Source organism: Diorhabda sublineata, chromosome 7 (assembly GCF_026230105.1).
Source record: "Diorhabda sublineata isolate icDioSubl1.1 chromosome 7, icDioSubl1.1, whole genome shotgun sequence".
Taxonomy (NCBI): Eukaryota; Metazoa; Arthropoda; class Insecta; order Coleoptera; family Chrysomelidae; genus Diorhabda; species Diorhabda sublineata.
In genome coordinates, this window is record NC_079480.1 from 22216122 (window position 1) to 22235053 (window position 18932).

Below are 18932 nucleotides of genomic sequence, written 5' to 3' on the forward strand. Positions count from 1 at the left end.
GTATGATTTGAAATATTTTTAATGTTGTTTTAGAACTTTGGCATCTATGTTGAATTTTATGACCGTATGTTTCCATCTATTTTAAAATGCACGATGTTCATGTAGGTTTCCCTTACATAAAAGAAAGATTCTTCTTATTAAAAAATTTATACTACCACTTACTCAGTATAAAAATATCACATAGAATTGGATATATTGATTAAATAAACTAAATAACTATTTTATTTTAAAAGATATATTTTGTGCCATATTATCTCCATATAAACGTGGTCGTAAAATTGAATTTCATTCGTAAGGTCAACTGAATTGGTTTTCTGAGACGCAATGAAGAAGATTTCAATACAAAATCTATCGAATTTACAACGTATGTAAAATATTTTATATACGAAGAAACTAATTACGTAATAATTTTTTCAATAAATCACATTTATGGTTGAAATCCTGTCAGATGTCTATTAGTTAATAGAAATTGAATGGGAAACCAAACAATTCAACCACAGTTAAACAATAGACCAAATCGTAACAATTCCATCGATATACAGAATATAGGAATATACCCTAGAGCTTTGTCAGTGTTGTCTGACCCAGCTTGGTATTACGTTGTATAGAGATGGGATAATATTATATAACGATAATAATCACGAGTCTGACTTAATTATTGTTGTTATTATTAATTTTATTTCAGATATTTTTATTAATAAGAAAAAAAGTAATAATAAAATAGTTTTTAAATATATTGATTACTACTACAGTGATTTATAAAGGGCACAGTCAATCATCAATAACTCCCTCATCTCTAATAACGTAACATTTATTATATTATTCTGAAGTTAGATGGCTATCCCGGGGCAAAGTTATTCAAAGAGTATTATCAATGCGGACAGAAGTCGAATTTTTTTTGAGAGAAAAGAAACACCCATTACCATCTAAATTCTCCGAGTTGAAGTGGATTACTCAAGTTGCTTATTTGTCAGATATTTTATTTGAAATAAATAATCTAAATACGTCTATGCAAAGACGTAATCATACTATTATTGAATTAACTGAAAAAATTACATGTTTTAAAAATAAACTCAAATTATGGAGAAATAAGGTTGAAGTAAAGAAAATTGCTTCATTCCCGACTCTTAATTTACTTGTTGAAGACAATAATATTGATATCACAGATTTTGAAATACAGAAAATTATTATTTATCATTTAGAAAAACTAATAGCAGACTTTGATCGATATTTCCCTGCAGACGATGTTTTCAAATATAATTGGGTTCGAAAGCCATTTAATTTTGATGTAAGTGATTTGCATGAGGAGTTTCTTAGGTCAATTAGATCAAGTAATCAATTTGAAGAACAATTAATAGAAATACAAAGTGACCAAGCACTTCGATACAATTTCTACAAAAACACTATATCTTTATGTGCTTTCTGGTTAAAATTAAAAACCGAAAAGCCAATAATTGTTAAAGAAACCCTGAAAGTATTATTGCCCTTTCCAACAACATATATGTGTGAGGCTGGTTTTTCGGCTCTGTGTGTAATCAAAAACAATTACCGGAACAAGTTAAATCCTGAAATAGATATAAGGTGCTCCTAGACAAGCATTCAACCAAGGTTTGAATATCTTTCAAAATGGTACAAGGTTCTCATTAAAACTGTATGACTTGCATTTAAAATTTAAAAGACTTAACATCTGTATTGATATTTCTTTTTTTTAGGAATAATTAAATGTCAATTATTTTCAAAAAGTTATAAATAGATTTTAATTTGGTCAATAAAAATTATTAAAAACACTTGATTATTAATTAAATTTTCCTTGGATCGAAAAGTACTTTTGTTTATATTTATTATTAAGAAAATAAATAAAAATTTGTAAGTTAAAAAAAATAATATCGTGGGATTGAAGATTTTTTAAAAATACGATCTAAAATAAAGCAATGAAAAAATTTTTTGGGTCGCGACATGAACATATTTCTCAAATTTGTTGCTTAAAAAGGTTAAGAAGGATTACGTAGTGGTGTTTGATGAAATAAATAATTCTATACTACTATTTGAAGGTCAGAGGCGGCTTATACCCAATGGTTAATAATCCTAACATTGTATTTTTTTTCGTTGTGAATCATTTTTTGATAACTGTGAAATTTGAATGAGCCAAATTTGTAGATTGACACATATATTTTGTTAAACATTAAAGCTATATCATCTAGATATTGAACTTTATTAGCTTCAACGTAATTTCGGAGTCGTTTTTACTTCGTTTTTAATAATACAAATCGTTTTATCAATTCTCATAAGTTGTTTCACTTTTATTTTTAATCGTGACGTTTTCGTATTCAGTTCCAAACACGTTTATTATTAAATCTCTAGTCAAACAACTGCAAAAACAGAAAAAAACGCTCCTATCCATTATGCATATGAATTGCGAAGTGAGTTTCGAAACAATTTCACATCGGAGGTCAAAAAGTCCCCGACAAAATCGGGATATACATTTCCATTTCCCATTTAACTTTACGTTAGGATTGGCAAAAACATTACAGGACGTTTACATAAATTAAAATGTTGTTCCTTTTAAGTATACAATAAGCAATTAATTACGAATATCGTTATAACTTTGTCTGAATTATTAGTAGGACAGAGACAAGCGATAACCATCATCGCAATTGTCGACTAAATTCCAGAAATATTGAAGAAAATCCACAAAGTGGTACTGGATGATCGTAGAATTTTGTAGGGCTTCCAATACAAAATTTTCTTTCATTATAAAGAACTTTTTCAGATGTAGTTTAGCTGACGATGATTGGAATTTAAATTAGTTAATCGAGCAACCTCAAAAAACAGCTGATTCAACGTCAAAATGGCGGACGTGGGGTAATCAATCGATTTTCGCGTATGTGACAGCTCTTCTTTGTTTTTTTATGTGTTTTGTATGTTTTTTTTTTATTTTATGGTATTAAACCTAACCATAGATACTTTTTAAATTTATTTTAGTCAAAGTAGTACAACTGAAGGTAGGCTTTTATTTGGTTAAAGTTACTAAACTCTGAAGTTGAAAAAGCATTTGTTTACCCCACGGCGGACATTTCGTTAAATTTTACAATTTGATTAAATTGACGCTTATAATTTGTAAGGTTATATAACTATAATGTTAATTCTGAAGTTATTAAAGCTAAGGTAGGTTTTTATATGCCTAAAGTTACTAAACTCTTTAGTTTAAAAAAAAAACGTTTCCGGAAGGAAATTTTGTACTTCTTTATGTATCTTTTCTTAAGACACAATATAACTGAAAATAATGAGGATTAAAAACCAACAAGCGATTAAAATTGTCTAAAAATACTTACGGCATAAGCATTTGTTTATCCCCACGGCGGACATTTCGTTAAGTTTCACAATTTGATGAAATTGACGCTTATAATTTGTGAGGTTATGTAAATATAATGTTAATTCATAAAAGTATATTCTTCTCTCTTCGACCCTACAAAAATTTAATTTCAAGCGCACAACGGCCGAAATATGCAAATAGGAAAAATTTTAATTCCGGCGCCCTAAAGTAAAAGTCTTTGTTTCGTTCTCAAACTGACGGTGACTGGTTAATGTGGAATATGGCGACGGAAAAGAATGACACCGCCTCGCCGAATTAAACCCACCGAAAAATATTGTTTATAATAGTTAAAAAAATTCGAAACATTCATTTTCTTTCATCCAAATGTTCGTATTAAAAGATTCAAAACCCGCTACACATTTAGAAAGTACCTGTTTCTATATAAAAGGGTAGTTTTGTCAAAGACAAAGTGTAAAAAGCTCCTATAGTCGATGTTGCGTAAAGTGGTAGTTGACGCAGAAATTAAAGGGTTGAACGGAAAAGATTTTTTTGATTTAGGTCAAAGGCGATGTTAGCTCGAATGAATATGACTCCGAAACATTATAAGGAGAAATATATTCTCACGTCATCTAAAAGTTGTTTGGTTCATGATAATAATCATCATAGATTTCGAGTTTTCAATTTTTCTACATAACGGACACTCCCCTGTTGTTGATTCAAGTATCTAGATTTGTACAAAGAGCGCCTGTATATAATACATTAGGCAACCAACCTTCCAATTATACAGCTCTGTGTTCTAAATTTGATTAACGATGATCTTATTTATTCTGTGAAAGGTGACAACACATAAAACGCATTTCTTAATTTAATAATCCTTCGATTTATAAATTAACATCTATGATTTCAAGGTCGGTGTATATGAACTACAGAAATACAAAGCGAGTTCGATGATGAAAGTTCATCACGAGCAACTGTTCCAATTTAGAAGAATTATTAATGCTGTTAGGCGGATCAAATGTATAGTTTTCCCAAAAAATATGAATTTCCGTCAATTTTCCGATATATTTTCCGAACTCCTCGTATAAAAAACTAAAAAATGTAGCTGAAGAAATCTAATATATGCAATCACATATGTAAGAGAGAGAAAACTGTGTGTCCTTGTCGATGTTCTCTTTTCAAGCAATTAATGACGCACACATAAACAAAACAGACCAGACTTACATTTGATTAGTTTATTGTAGTAATTTCATTATTTATGTCTATTAATGTTATTTCTTTCATACAACTTCTATAATTTCAATATATGTCTCAATAATGAATTGGAGCCGCCATTAATTTGTTATCTTGCGTCCAACTAATCACGTGAACGACCGCTCTTGTTCAGACTTCCCAATACAGAATCTCGATTGCTTCATCTCAAAAATAAATCGATTTCTAAAACGGTTTTAGAAATATAAAATATTTTATACAAGTATGTTTTTTTATATTCCAGTATTTTGACAAAATAGTTGAATAATTCATTATTTTTCCAAATAAAAATTTTGTTTGTTGGAAAATATATTTAATGACTCTCAACTACCATCCTATTGAATCTGTAGTACACTTTCGAAAATCGAATAGTAACGATTGTCCGAAAATCAGATATAATGAAGCAAAACCTAACAAATACTATTGGAGAGTATTTCATACACGTATCAGACACTTTTAAATTGAAGGGTTTTAAAAATCGTTAGAAAATATATTATTACCATAAAACTTAGTTGAATTAAATCAATATTTAAGGACGTAGTATACCAAAGAAAAGAACTCGATTGAGACAAATTAATATCAAACTTAAAATCAAGATATTTATAAAATAATAATTGTTTCTTTGCGACTATTTAGTCTCCTCTTGAGAAGATGATTCCCAACTATCGGCTGATAGATAGATTGACATGTAAAACAGTGTTGCCAATTCAATTTCACCAAATAACCATTTTTATATTTAGACGTATCAACTCGAAACGAGACGTATTTAAAAAAAAAATAAACCACGTCAATGTACTTTTCCCTTTGCATTTTTTTAATTACATCGTTTCTTTATTGAATATTTTTGTCGGTCATTATTTTCCTGACAGTCGGGTGATTCGAAATATCGAAGAAATGCCTATTTACCGAAACAACACTACAAGGATTTTTGTACTGAAAATTCTTGAGGGCAGACATTCCACGTGAAGGGTCCTTCAACATTTAATGGCTATTCAGATGGTTGGATTTACTTATCAGATACTCGCCTAAATTATTTTCTAAAGCATCAAAAACAATTAAATGGGTAAAAGTGTTTTGAGTCTGTTCGAGAAGGAACAGATTATTGACCTCTATCAGAGACGTATTTAAAACAATATGCTATTACAAAGTAGTCGATGTTGTCAATTATTAAAAAGATTTTAAATTTGTGAACATATACCATCATGAGAGAAGATCTTAAAATTTCGACTATTCCGACGGCTGGACAACACTGTAAAATGGTGGCGAATATATCAGCTTATAAAATTGAACAGTCAAATCAATTAACAAATAAAAGATAATTTGTAGTGAAAAGTAGATTCAAAATCATTCTAAACAAAATATTTTGCGCTAAATAATTAAGTAATCATGAGAAAAGAATTCCAAGTTATTTTTACAAATCGTCTCGTTTTAGTTGAAAAGCTAGTCATAAATTCACTTCAAAGATGTTTATTGATGAACTCGAATTATTTCCACACCATTTAGTCTACGAAAAATATCATTCTCGTTTCGTCAAAAAATGCATTTTTTTTTATCTGATTTATTACGTAAAAATGTTTTTATAACAACGACAGAATCTGTGTGGGTGGGTGGCCACTAAATGATATAAATAATGATAGCTTTCTAATAATAACTTTCACCATAATAATATAAGCTTGAAATTGAAATATTTGTTGAATTTTATTCATTACGAAGGAAAATGAAAATTTATTTTGAAAGAATTGATTCTAAATAAAACAAAATGAATTCTCAAAAACTATCATTTATAAAAGATCTTAACTGTAATTTTTAATATGGGGATGATTGGAAATTCAGATTTATATAAATCTAATTTTTAATATAATAAAATAAATTCGATTTGAGGTATACGAGGGTTGCTACTTAAGATACCTCCAAATAGTACAGGCATAATAGGCGATTTTCAGGTAAAATCTTGAATTAAATTGGACGGTTCTGATTTTTTACATTCTGGGAGGTTTTGGGATACTCAATAAGTCTAGCAACTTTCAACAAAATTTCGGGCACAGATTTTCGAAATTTTAAGACTTGAAACTGAAAAACTCGAAAACTACGAGAAAATCGTAAAAAAGTGCTGGAACAAAGAATGTAGAGTAGAAAATTCTCAACAAAAAAGTATCCTAGATATTTGTTCCTAACCTCAAAATTTTCACCTTAAAATGGGTTTATACGCTCAAAAATGTTTTGAATCGCGAATAACTCGAAAACTACGTAGAATTCGGAAAAAAGTGCCGGAACAAAAAATGTTGAGTACAAAAATATCTACAAAAAAGTATCTCAGGTATTTGCTCCTAACCCCAAAATTTTCACCTTGAAATGGGTTTATACACTCAAAAATATTTTGAATCACGTATAACTCGAAAACTACGAGGAATTCGAAAAAAGTGCTGGAACAAAAAATGTAGAGTAGAAAATTCTCTACAAAAAAGTATCCCAGGCATTTGTATTTATTCCTACCTCAAAATTTTCTCTTAGTTTTCCATTTATTCGCGTTTCAAAATTTCGAAAATTCGTGCCCGTAATTTTGTTTAATGTAAATTAAATTCTAAAAGAATACATATCTAAATATAAGAAATCAGTATTAAATTACGGGGTTTATTAAAAAAGATGTCGAGATTCAAATACGGGATATCGTAAATAGAATTGTCAATTTTGACGCTCCGTATCTTTAAAAGTATTCAAAATAGAATTACGAAATTTTCAGGAAATAAACATAATTCGTTTTTCTATCAATACATATCATATATATTAAATTATAATGAAAGGATTAAAATATACAAGGAAAATAATGATACTATATCATGTACTACACCATCCAGTGTTGTTTATTCATCCTGTACAATATTAACGAGCAATTTTACGCGATTTAACATTTTTTTATGTGATTATATATTTATATTATGCATTCAACAAAATAATTTATATTTCGATAAATTGAACTAAAAAAAATTTGTCATTCGAACAAACCTGAATATTTTTATAAAATACTGTATATAAAATTTTCTCTCTCATTATATACTATAAAATAATCCATATGAAATCTTTTATATTAGAAATAATACATTTATGGTATCAGCGAAATGTATTGCACATCACATCAGCAAACACAATCGTCATCTTAGAACGTTATCAAGTTTCTTTGGAAAAATAAAATATTTTTTACCAGTATTATTTTACATTGTGCTCACTTGACAATTTTCGTTTCGTATTACATTTCTCCTCATTGGCGTACACAAAAACCTTTTACTTTATTCAAATAAAACAATAAAAAATTCGTTAATTGGCCCATGGAAAGACGTAAACTCCTCCCAAAGCAGACTATTCAAGGTACTTAATGAAATGAACAACGCATTCGCTGCTTTCATGGTTTACTCGCAGAATCAGCATAGTTTCAAGTCGTTTTTGGTCATCACACGAAGTTCTTAGTGTTTCTTCAGTAAGAAATCATTTGATTTTTTAACAAATTGGTTATTGATATAGAGCTCTGGTACAAAGATATGATGTCTTTGTCCTTTTTTGGCGAGACTGTCTACTTCCTTGTTTTCTGGTACATCCTTGTGACCTGCAAGCCACATCAAGGTTACTTGGAAGTGTACTAAAGAGCTTTCAGGACCTTCATGGCCTTTTGGCTATCTAAGAGAATGTATAAGACATTTTTAGCGAGGTTTCGAATTATGTGTCTACCAGAAAGATACCATACGAAAGATTTTTATTTACCAATGATTATCGGTTGTTAATTACAGCTTGGAATTGGGTATCTTTGTCCGAACATTGGTCTATTGGTTTGCCAAGACTTTCTAGCTTTTATCACTTGAAAAATTCTTAGGAGATCTGCTCTTTTTGATCATTTAAATATGATATTTTCCAGGTATTCGGTTTACATAACATATTGACATTCTCATTTACCTAATTTCAATTGTGAATATTTTGATTTGTTTATAATTTCGTTTTTATTTTCGTGAATCGACTTTGAAGCTCTGTATCTTAACTACCGGATATAGAAGTACGAAATTTCCAGAAAATGTACGTTACTTATTTTTCTATCGATACATATAAAATATAAAAATCTGCAATAAAAATTGGCGAAGATACAAGTTAAATAGTGAGACCTTGTTTTCATATTATATTTATCTAATTTCAATCGTGAATAATATTTTGATTTTGTTTTTATTTTGCGTTTCCCCGTTCCATGTTACGTTAATGTATATTAAACATTGTTAATCGTTTACTGGAAAAAATTGCGTGATTTAAAATGTTGATTTTTTTCCAGACTGAAGAACTTAATTCCATAGTCGGAAATGCTTTTAAGATGGCTTACGCGGCGCAGCTGCAGAAGCAAACGACTTTCCAAGATGTGATCACGTCCCAAACGCAACAAGATAAAGTAGTTTGGGTAAGTCGTCAAAATAAGAGGAAAATTCTCAATAAAATTCGATTGATTTTCCAGACAAAAGATTTCACGTCCGGTTTAAAGAAAGAAAAACCATCGGCACCACCGCAGACGTTACCGAAAGAAGCGAATCTTTCCGAAATGGACGTTCAATTATCAGACGCTTCGACGTTACGACTCTCGCCGCCGTCTTCAATACCGGGCCTGAAAACCGCCCAAAAAAATAAATTCGGGGTTAATTCTCCAAATGTCGATAAAAATATTAATTCCCAATTATCGACGCCGAGTAGCGATGAAAGCAATTCGCCTACCGAAATGAATTCTTACAAGAGAATGGCCGAGAAACCTCCCTTGATAAAAAGGATAGCAATGGGGTTGACTGGGAATAGTAATAACCACAGCGATGAAGATAGCTGTCCATTAGTTAACGATAACACATCTAGTATTCCAGGTACGGATAGTTATACTAAATTTACATTAAAATGTATCGTACTACTCAAATTGAGGTTAGGTTTATTTAACGATGTTTTAAATCCTCCTATTTTTCTACGTCTTATTGCTTATTTCTAATTTAATTATACTTGTAAAGTCGATGGTTATAATAAAAAAGTTAAAAAATTTTTTTACTACACATACTACTAATACTACACGTATTAAAACTGTTTGTGTATTACGAGGGATATTAAAAAAGATCTCGACATTTGAATTGGGGATATCGATGATAAAACTTTAAAGCCCAGTATTTCAAAAACTATCGCAGATAGAAACGGGAATTTTTGAAGAAATATACAATAAAATACTATATTTTGATGTTGGGAATTGGTTTTGAAAATTATAATTAGATACAGGTTCAGTTTTTTTTAAACACTTTTGCATCTCTCGTATAAAAAAAAATTATGTTAACAAAAATATTACAAAACGATGATTCATAATTTCTATCGATGTTTTCGAATCATTTATCCACGTGATAAAAAATAAGTTACGTATTACGAGGGTTATTCAAGAAAATGTTAGCATTCGAATTGATCATACAACTTTGAAGTTATGTATCTCAAAAACTATCGGAGATAGAAGTAAGAAATTTTCAGAAAATATGCATTACTCATTTGTCTATGGATACATAATAAATATAATAATCTACAATAAAAGTTTCCGAAGATACAAGTTTATAATGAGAACTTGTATCTGTATCTCAATAACTATCGGATATAGAAGTACAAAATTTTCAGAAAATGTACATTATTCACTTTTCTTTCGATACATATAAAATATAATAATCTGCAATAAAAGATTCCGAAGAGTCAAGGTAAATAATGAGACCTTGTTTTCATATTATACATCAGTCAGTGCCGTGAATCAACGTCATATTAATATACTTTCTTTCCATTTTCTCGTATATTATATCAGTACGCCATCTATATGAGATGATTCGAACAAGAGTGCCACCATTTTGAATCAAATCATGATCGATTGGGTGTCTAAGCTCGATTCAGTTAAAATAGAAAACCATAGACAGCGTCATCTTTTCTACGTGTTAATACGCCATCTGTATGAAATGACTCGAACACGCGATCCACTAAAAATATTATAAACTGCTTGTCTTAGTTTGATTGATATTGAATTCCATAGATAGCGTCATCTTTTCGAATTTGTTTCAAAACGCAATTAAAAATATATTTCTTGCTTTTTTTACGATTTTACGTCCAATGAATTATAATTATCGAGATTATAGAATGAGTAATTTAACCAAATGTGCAAATATTAAATATTGACATACCAGTTCAATATTTATTATTACAGGTAGTCCAACAAATCGACCTTTATCCGGCGGATACGTAAACGAAAGCGAAGAATCAAAAAACAAATCTAACAACACTGTAGATAATTTAAAAAACGAAATCGAAAATAATTCGAATTTATCGAAACGTATCGATGCCGATACAACCGTTAAAAGCGATTTTAAATGCAAACGTATGTCGCAACTAAGTTCGAGTAGTTCCAGTACGGGACCACCTAACGCTCAAGACTCTAACCTTATAGGATTTACACCAACACCTCCGCCATTACCCGAAAGAACGGATTCCCTAAACAACAAAGAAGAGGGGGAATTAAGATTAGCCCCGTGGTTTCAAGCCGGTATCCCTAGGGAAATAGCTCTGGAGATTTTAGGACAGGAACCAGTCGGGGCGTTCATGGTTAGAGAAAGTACCAGTAAACCGGGATGTTTTGCGTTATCGTTGCGAGTACCGAGGAGTTTTCAACCGACTGGTATCGCGCATTACTTAATCGTGAGGGCTAATAAAGGCTACAAAATTAAGGTAAAAGGGTGAATAATCGATTTTTTTTGTTCGGTGGTATTATTTGTGTTTTTGTTGCAGGGCTTCACGAAGGAATTCACCTCGTTGACTTCTTTGATAACGCATCATTCGGTTATGCCGGAATTACTTCCGTGTCCGTTATCTTTGAGTCGATATCATCCCAGTTTTGTGAAATCGGATTCAAAACGGGATTTCGCCGATATCGATTTGGATCCGGATTATAATACTCTCGCCGATTTTAGAAAAATGATGGCGGATTTGAACGTGTAGTGACAAATCAAAATACACTAAAAAATTGTTAAAAAAAACGACTGATAGTTGTAGAGGACTATACTTTTCCCAGTGTATTAACTAGTCCGTGTTTATTGCAGTGATTGTGTGATTGAAAAGACGCAGTTTTTTGTGTAACATGTGATATATTTTTCGAAAAAAACTTTTTTTTTAAACGAAAAACCTAGCTCGAGCTGTATTATTCAAACTATGGACTAATATTTATATTTTTTTATTACTAACTCATTTTTTTATATTACAGATGCCATTATTAACAACTACAAAGTTTTCTTCTTTTCCAACCGATATTAGTTGAGCCATTCGTTAGTAGATGACGCTGGGAAGTTGTTTTCCATCATTACAGGTTATTACATTTTCCGATATAAAACAGTTATATTTTTAAAAGCGCCATCTACATTTATTTATTCAAAATATATAATATACATAGTGTGTTCGAAAAGTTCATAATTTTTAATAAATTGGAAAAATTATTGTTGATTTTACTTTTTTATTTTCTATTAAGTGATTTGTTGGACCAATGAATAATTTGTTGATAAACGTTGTAAAAATTTAATATAAAACCCTAGTCTTAACAAGTGCGTAAAATTTTTGTAAATATATTTAATATATATATGACAGATTTTTTCGAATTTTCGATATATTTTTACGAAATAATTGTTAAAAGTCAATTGTTGTAAACCTAATTTGTAAATTGTTAACGTAATAATAAATAAATTAATCATTAAACACTTCTTTTATAAACCCAAAAAAAAATACCACGGGAAAAAAGGAATTTCGATATCGTGACGTCGTAACAGACTAAATTAGCTACAGTGAGAAAAAATAATTATATACTATTCCGGTTTTTTCATTCTAGAAAATCGGAAAATGTCCAATTTCAATAATTTTTTTTTAAATATTCAATTTTGATAAAGTATTTTTGATATTATATATGAAAAATCCCTTAAGAAGAAATGACTTCTGATTTCGTGACGTCGATGTAAAGTATAACGGAATAAATTTGCTACACTGAGAAAAAATGGTAATTCCATCCTATCACTCTCATTTCGTTTTTCAGTACTAGATAATCGACAAATTATCCAATTCCAGTGAATTTCTCATAGAATATTTGTTTTTATGATGAACTTGCCATTAGAAAATATGGGAAATATCTTAAGAAAAAATCATTCTCGGTATTGTGACGTCATTTGATATGAATTATAACAAAATACATATGTTAGACTGAGAAAAAATATTGGTAGTTTAATACTATCGCGGCTTCTTCGTTGTAGAAAATTATCCAATTTCAATTAATTTTTATCCCTTTCTACAATGGATTTATGATAAAAATATGAGAAATATCTCATTTCAGGATTTTATCACTTTGAATGTCTTTTTCTCAGTGTACTCTATAAATTCCTCTTCTCTTTTATTAATAACTCTTTATTAACGTCAAAGTAAACCACAAACTAATGTAAGTTTGAAGTTGACATTCGTTATAATAGTTCTATGGATAAAGTGTAATTAGAACTCCTTTTATTGCGACATTTTTACTAAAATTATGAAGTGTAGAGAATTCTGTAGGGATAATACGTGGCGCTGATTGTACTGTGGGATTGAGATCTGAAGTTAAACACTTACTATATCTGAAACTAGCTTCAGATTCTATAAACTAACGAAAACAGAATATTATGTAGGTGGTGAAAAGAATTAAACAACGTTTAAAAATATTAAAAAAATAGTAAAAAAAAGAATACAAAAAATCATGGTGAAAACTTGTTGTATTTCTGGATGTATAAGTGGTTCTTAAAAGATCGTGGAATTCGTTCATCTCAAAATATAAAACAAGCAAGTCTCTTTGGAATACCAAAGGTAAGTCATGTTGGAATCTGTTAGAAAGCAAAATGCATTAGAGGAAAATCAATAATTATTTATCCATGATCCCAAAATATTTGTTGATTAACATTGATTTCTCATTAAATTTGAAAAATAATAAGTAACACAGTGACGTTAATTCAAAATCATTAAATTTATTTTATAGGACACTACGCTGCTAGCACAATGGTCTTCTATTTTGAACATGACTTTAACGAAACATCATTGTGTTAATACTACTAATTTCATTATCACGGTGCATTATTTAAAGCATTACTATACAGTTACTTTCAAATCAGCGCGTAAAATTCAAGCGAATACCCTCTATAATCAGCGCCACCTATTTTCCCATCAAAAACAGCTCACATTTTTTAACCCAGAGATGTTCCTCCTTCTCTACACTCCGTAACTAAAATATATGATATCGATATATCGATGTTAGTTGGTAAAATGTTAGCAGCCCACTTCATGATATGTATGTAGCAAGCAAATTTTTCTTTATATATTAATAAAATATTCAAACTTCAAGAAAGTAATCATTATTTCATTGCAAGAAGGCTCTTCCAAGTAATAATCAAACAGGTTATGGGCCTAGGCAATACTGGAAACTATTAAGTAGTAAACGCCGGCCAGTCAAAAAACGAGAGAAACGTTCATCAAATCGAGATGAATATTTCAATGGTACCACAGTTGAACTCAGATAATTTCAACAATTGGAAATTTAGAGTAAGAACTTCACTTGCAGAACAACAATATGAGTTAAACAGATCGCCTACTGAGGTAAATTTTGGAAAAACTCCAGCCACACGATGGTATGGTCACAACGATCTATCAAGGTTGAGAATTTTTGGCTCTCAGGCATGGGCAACTATTTTGCCAAGACAAAGTAAACTAAATAGACGAGCACAACCGTGTATAATGGTAGGGTACAGTGGAGCTGGATATAGATTATGGGATAATGAAAAATGTGAAATTTTTTGCTCAAGAGATGTGAAATTTAATGAAAATCAAGCGAATTTCGAAGAAATATTGAAACCTGCCTATGCGAATGAACAAATAAGAATAAGATTTGATAAAGAAACTGAATTAAGGGATAAAGAAGATAACATTGAAATCGTAGAAGAGAGTGACTCAGAAGAAATAACTTTGGAAGAGTCCGGAAGTTCAGAGGTTTTAAATGATTTTGAAGAGTATTTACCAAGAACAGATACAACATCTAGCGGGAGAACTGTGAATATGCCAAAACGTTTTAATGAGTACGAGATTTACACAGCCTACTGTCCAATATCATCAGATAATAATCCAGTACAATATGAAGATGCAGTGAGAGTGAAATATTGGAGAGATGCTATGGAAAAGGAGTTGAACTTGAACGAACATTTGAAACCGTGGTCTGAAGCGAATCTACCTACAGGAAAAACAGCAATTGAGACTAAATGGGTATACAGAACAAAGAAAGATGGAACAAAGAAGGCAAGAGTGGTAGCTAGAGGCTTTCAGATTAAGGAGGAGCATCCATTTGAACCTGTTTACTCACCTGTTGCTCGAATGTCAGATTCTATCAATCTTATGGTTGACATTGGACATTGCAACGAAATAATGGTTATTTGGAAAATTAAGTATATATCTATGCACCACCTGGTCTACAGTCAAAATCACCAGTTTTAAAACTAAACAGATCTTTATATGGATTGAAAGAGTCTCCTAAAATATGGAGTGATATATTTCATGACTTTGCAAGTAAGAACAAATTTGAAAGATCAAAATATAATTGTATAATAAACAGTAGTCAATTTATTGAAGAATTCTTTTAATGCAAAGGATTTAGGTAAAATAAAGAATTTTCTTGGTATGGATATAACAAGGACAGAAAATAAAATAGTAATTAATCAGAAGAAGTCTAGAGAAGCTGCTAGACAAGTTTAACATGAAACAATGTAAATCGAAAACAACACCGATGGTAAAAGGATTTCAATACTTAAGTGAAAGCGAAATAATAGAAGTGCCTTATAGACAAATAATAGGAGGACTGTCCACAACCATCAGACCTGATGTGACTTTTTCAGTATCTTATTTGACACCTACAGTGAAGTATGGAACGCGGCGAAAAGAATCTTACGTTATTTGCAGGGAACAAAAGAAATGGGGCTAACGTTCTACAAAAACACTACTGATGAAATTAAACTAGTGGGATATTCAGATGCTGATTGGGCAACAGATACGACTGACAGAAAGAGTGTAAGTGGTTGCATAATACTGTATGTAATGAATCCGATATCATGGTTTTCATTCAAAGAAGCAAAACTGTGTAGCATTATCTACGACAGAAGCTGATTATGTGGTAGCGGCTAGTTCTGCTCAAGACCTAGTGAATATAAAGGGTATTTTGAGTGATTTTAATATTATCGGCGCAGTTCTTTATTGTAATAATAAAAGTTCTATTTTAATGTCAAAGTCCAATGAAAATTCTAAGATAGCTAAGCACATAGATATTAAGAATCATTTTTTAAAAGACTTAGTTACGAAAAAAGAAAATGCTGTAAGTTATGTGTCAACAGAACAAAATTTAGCTGATATATTAACAACCTTTAGTTAAGGATACTTTCATTTACTTAAGAGGAAAAGTAAGTGTAGTCTAAGTTTTGTTTGCTAAGTAGTTAAGTTGCCATTTTCATGTATCATTGTATAAAACATTTTAATCAAGGAGGAGTGCTAGATGGTAAAATGTTAGCAGCCACTTCATGTATGTCAGTTGTCTAAGTTGTCGCTGAAAATGATATGTAATGTAGCAAGCATATTTTTCTTTATATATTAATAAAATATTTAAACTTTAAGAAAGCATTCATTATTTCAATGCAAGAAGGCTCTTCCAAGTAATAATCAAACACTTATCAATTATATAATAAGATAAGCACTATGTGGTGAAAAATAGTAGATCTATTAGTGTCTTTAATCACTTTCCATATGTATTGAATTCCTATCACCTCACAGTTATTCAGTCTTTTAATTTCTGTAAAAAAGAAGAAGACCATTTCTTTACGTTATAGGTTATGAGTATTTACAAATACACCACGTTTTTAACTATCCGACAAAGTTTATAATGCGAAACTAGTTAAAATGAAAGTTAAAATATTAACAAGAAATCCTGATGAATATTTAAGAGAAACTAAACTCGATATACACAAAGTACAACGCAATTACGATCCCGATTTACATCCATTCGAAGCCGCCAGAGAATACACGAGAGCCTTAAACGCAGTTAAATTAGAAAAAGTTTTCGCTAAACCGTTTGTAGGTAATTTAGATGGACATCGTGATGGCGTTTCAATCCTCGCAAAACACCCTAAAAAACTCTCTACATTGATAAGCGGTGCATATGACGGCGAAGTAAGAGTATGGGATTTACCACGAAGAATGTGTTTAAGAGAATTCATTGCACACGATGGAATTGTTAGAGGAATCGTTTATTCCCCCAAAGGGGAACGTTTCATAACAGTAGGTTAGTTTAAAAAAAGTTATTTTTGTTAATAAAAATGATGAAAAATTGTTTTAAAGGCGATGATAAGTGTATTAAAACTTGGAATTCGATTGCGCCACAATTTGGAGAAGACGAGGAACCGATTAACACGATTTTAAGCAAAACTGTCTTAACAGGTAAATTTGAAATCAACGTTATTGTCGATTTTTTACAGATTCTTGTGTTTTTATTATTGTTATTTAGGAATATCTCATCATTTGAAAAAACCTATTTACGCGACTTCCGGGGAAATGTGTCAACTGTGGGAGGAGAGTAGAAACGAACCAATACGTACGATCGAATGGGGTGCAGACAGTTTACATGATATCAGTTTCAATCCCGTGGAAACTAATATCTTGTCGTCATGTGCTAGCGATAGGAGCATTATTTTATATGATATGAGGGAGAAATTACCCCTCAGGAAGGTTATTATGAAGTTAAGGACAAATAAACTGTCATGGAATCCAATGGAACCTTTTATTTTCACTTGCGCAAATGAAGATTACAAGTTAGTTTTGATTTTGTTACCAGTTTTGATCTCTCGCTCTTACTTACCTTTTTCTTTTTAGAATTTTGTTTTCTTTCATATTTAATATGGTTGACTGATGTTAAAACTTGTAATATACAAGTTTTTACCTCTTTTATTCAATTTTATTTGAAAATTTCACTGTTTTTAGTGATAATTTCCAAGTTTTTTTCTACACCATTTTTTCAAAAATTTTACCTTCTAAAATGACATGCAGTATCTGTGAATGATGATTTTTCACCGTATACCCATTTGACATGTTTTTTTGTTGAGAATTTGACTATTTTATTGACATTCCACACCTTCTAACCTTTTAAAATGTTTTTTATCACCTTTTTACATGGTTTTCATGATAATTTCCACGTTTTCAAAGATTTTTTGCACTTTTTTCAACAATTTCACCTTTTAACAATTTGACTTGTTAGTTTTATATATACGGTTTCCTTTTTTTTGATTTCATTTTTTTAACAAACTCGATCAATTATTTTCTAGTTTATATACATTTGATACTCGTTCTTTGAAACATCCTACCAATGTCCATATAGACCACGTCGGCGCCGTAACATACGTCGATTACGCCCCGACAGGCAAAGAATTTGTATCCTGCAGTTACGATAAATCGATAAGGATTTTCGAATGTGCCAAAGGTAAAGAGAAAAGAAGTCGATAATTTCAAAATTGTTCTTCGAATAAAATTGCGATTTTCCAAAATATTCCAGGTCATTCCAGAGAAATATACCACACGAAAAGAATGCAAAGATTAACTTGTGTTTCGTGGTCTTCGGATAACAAATACATTTTGAGCGGTTCTGACGAAATGAACATACGAATATGGAAAGCGAGGGCGTCGGAAAAATTGGGGCCGGTAAATATCGATAACGATCGAAAAAAAACAAGTGTCAAATTTGACGCGATGATGTTTTTCAGTTGAAACCTAGGGAACGAGCAGCTTTGAGATACAGCGAAGCCCTAAAGGAAAAATTCGCCAGTCATCCGCAGATTAAGCGAATAGCCAGACACAGACAAGTCCCGAAGCATATCTATAATGCACAAGGGGAATTACGAACCATTAAGATGAAATTGAAGAGGAAGGAGGATAATAGAAGGGCCCATTCGAAGCCGGGAGAAGTTCCCTTCGTTCCGGAAAGACAAAAACATGTCGTCAAAGAACAACAGTGATTTTTTTTTTAATGTAAAAATTCGATTTTTGATAAAATTTTTTGATTATTCATCAGAGGTTTTTTATTTGGGACAGGGAAGGGAGGTTGGAAAAGAGATAATTAAAAACACATTTACAATCAATTTATTTTGATAATAAAACGAAATTAATTTGTATAAAATATAAAGCAATTTATTTAGATCAAAATTGGATATTTTTTACGTTATTTTGGAAATTTAAAGTTTTCGTTTCCTATGTAAACACATTAAAAAAATTGGGG

General features: G+C 30.7%; 2 protein-coding genes across 5 annotated transcripts in view; both read left to right on the plus strand.

Moving 5' to 3' along the window:
* Positions 1–12322, plus strand: part of LOC130446571 (EGFR adapter protein-like) — a 103448-nt gene extending 91126 nt beyond the window's left edge. For all 4 annotated transcript variants that reach the window (XM_056782915.1, XM_056782914.1, XM_056782913.1 and 1 more), the window contains 4 exons: positions 8868–8990; positions 9045–9438; positions 10788–11305; positions 11366–12322. In XM_056782915.1, the coding sequence (XP_056638893.1) occupies positions 8907–8990; positions 9045–9438; positions 10788–11305; positions 11366–11575 (1206 nt within the window). In that variant the 5' untranslated portion in view covers positions 8868–8906 and the 3' untranslated portion in view covers positions 11576–12322. The remainder of the gene's footprint in view (positions 1–8867; positions 8991–9044; positions 9439–10787; positions 11306–11365) is intronic.
* A 4121-nt stretch (positions 12323–16443) lies between these two features.
* On the plus strand, positions 16444–18724 carry LOC130446892 (DDB1- and CUL4-associated factor 13). Its single transcript, XM_056783401.1, has 6 exons — positions 16444–16949; positions 17006–17104; positions 17172–17475; positions 17986–18140; positions 18213–18358; positions 18421–18724. Exons 1-6 carry the CDS (start codon positions 16568–16570, stop codon positions 18670–18672), a joined length of 1338 nt encoding a protein of 445 aa, XP_056639379.1. The 5' UTR covers positions 16444–16567; the 3' UTR covers positions 18673–18724.
* The last annotated feature ends 208 nt before the right edge of the window (positions 18725–18932 follow it).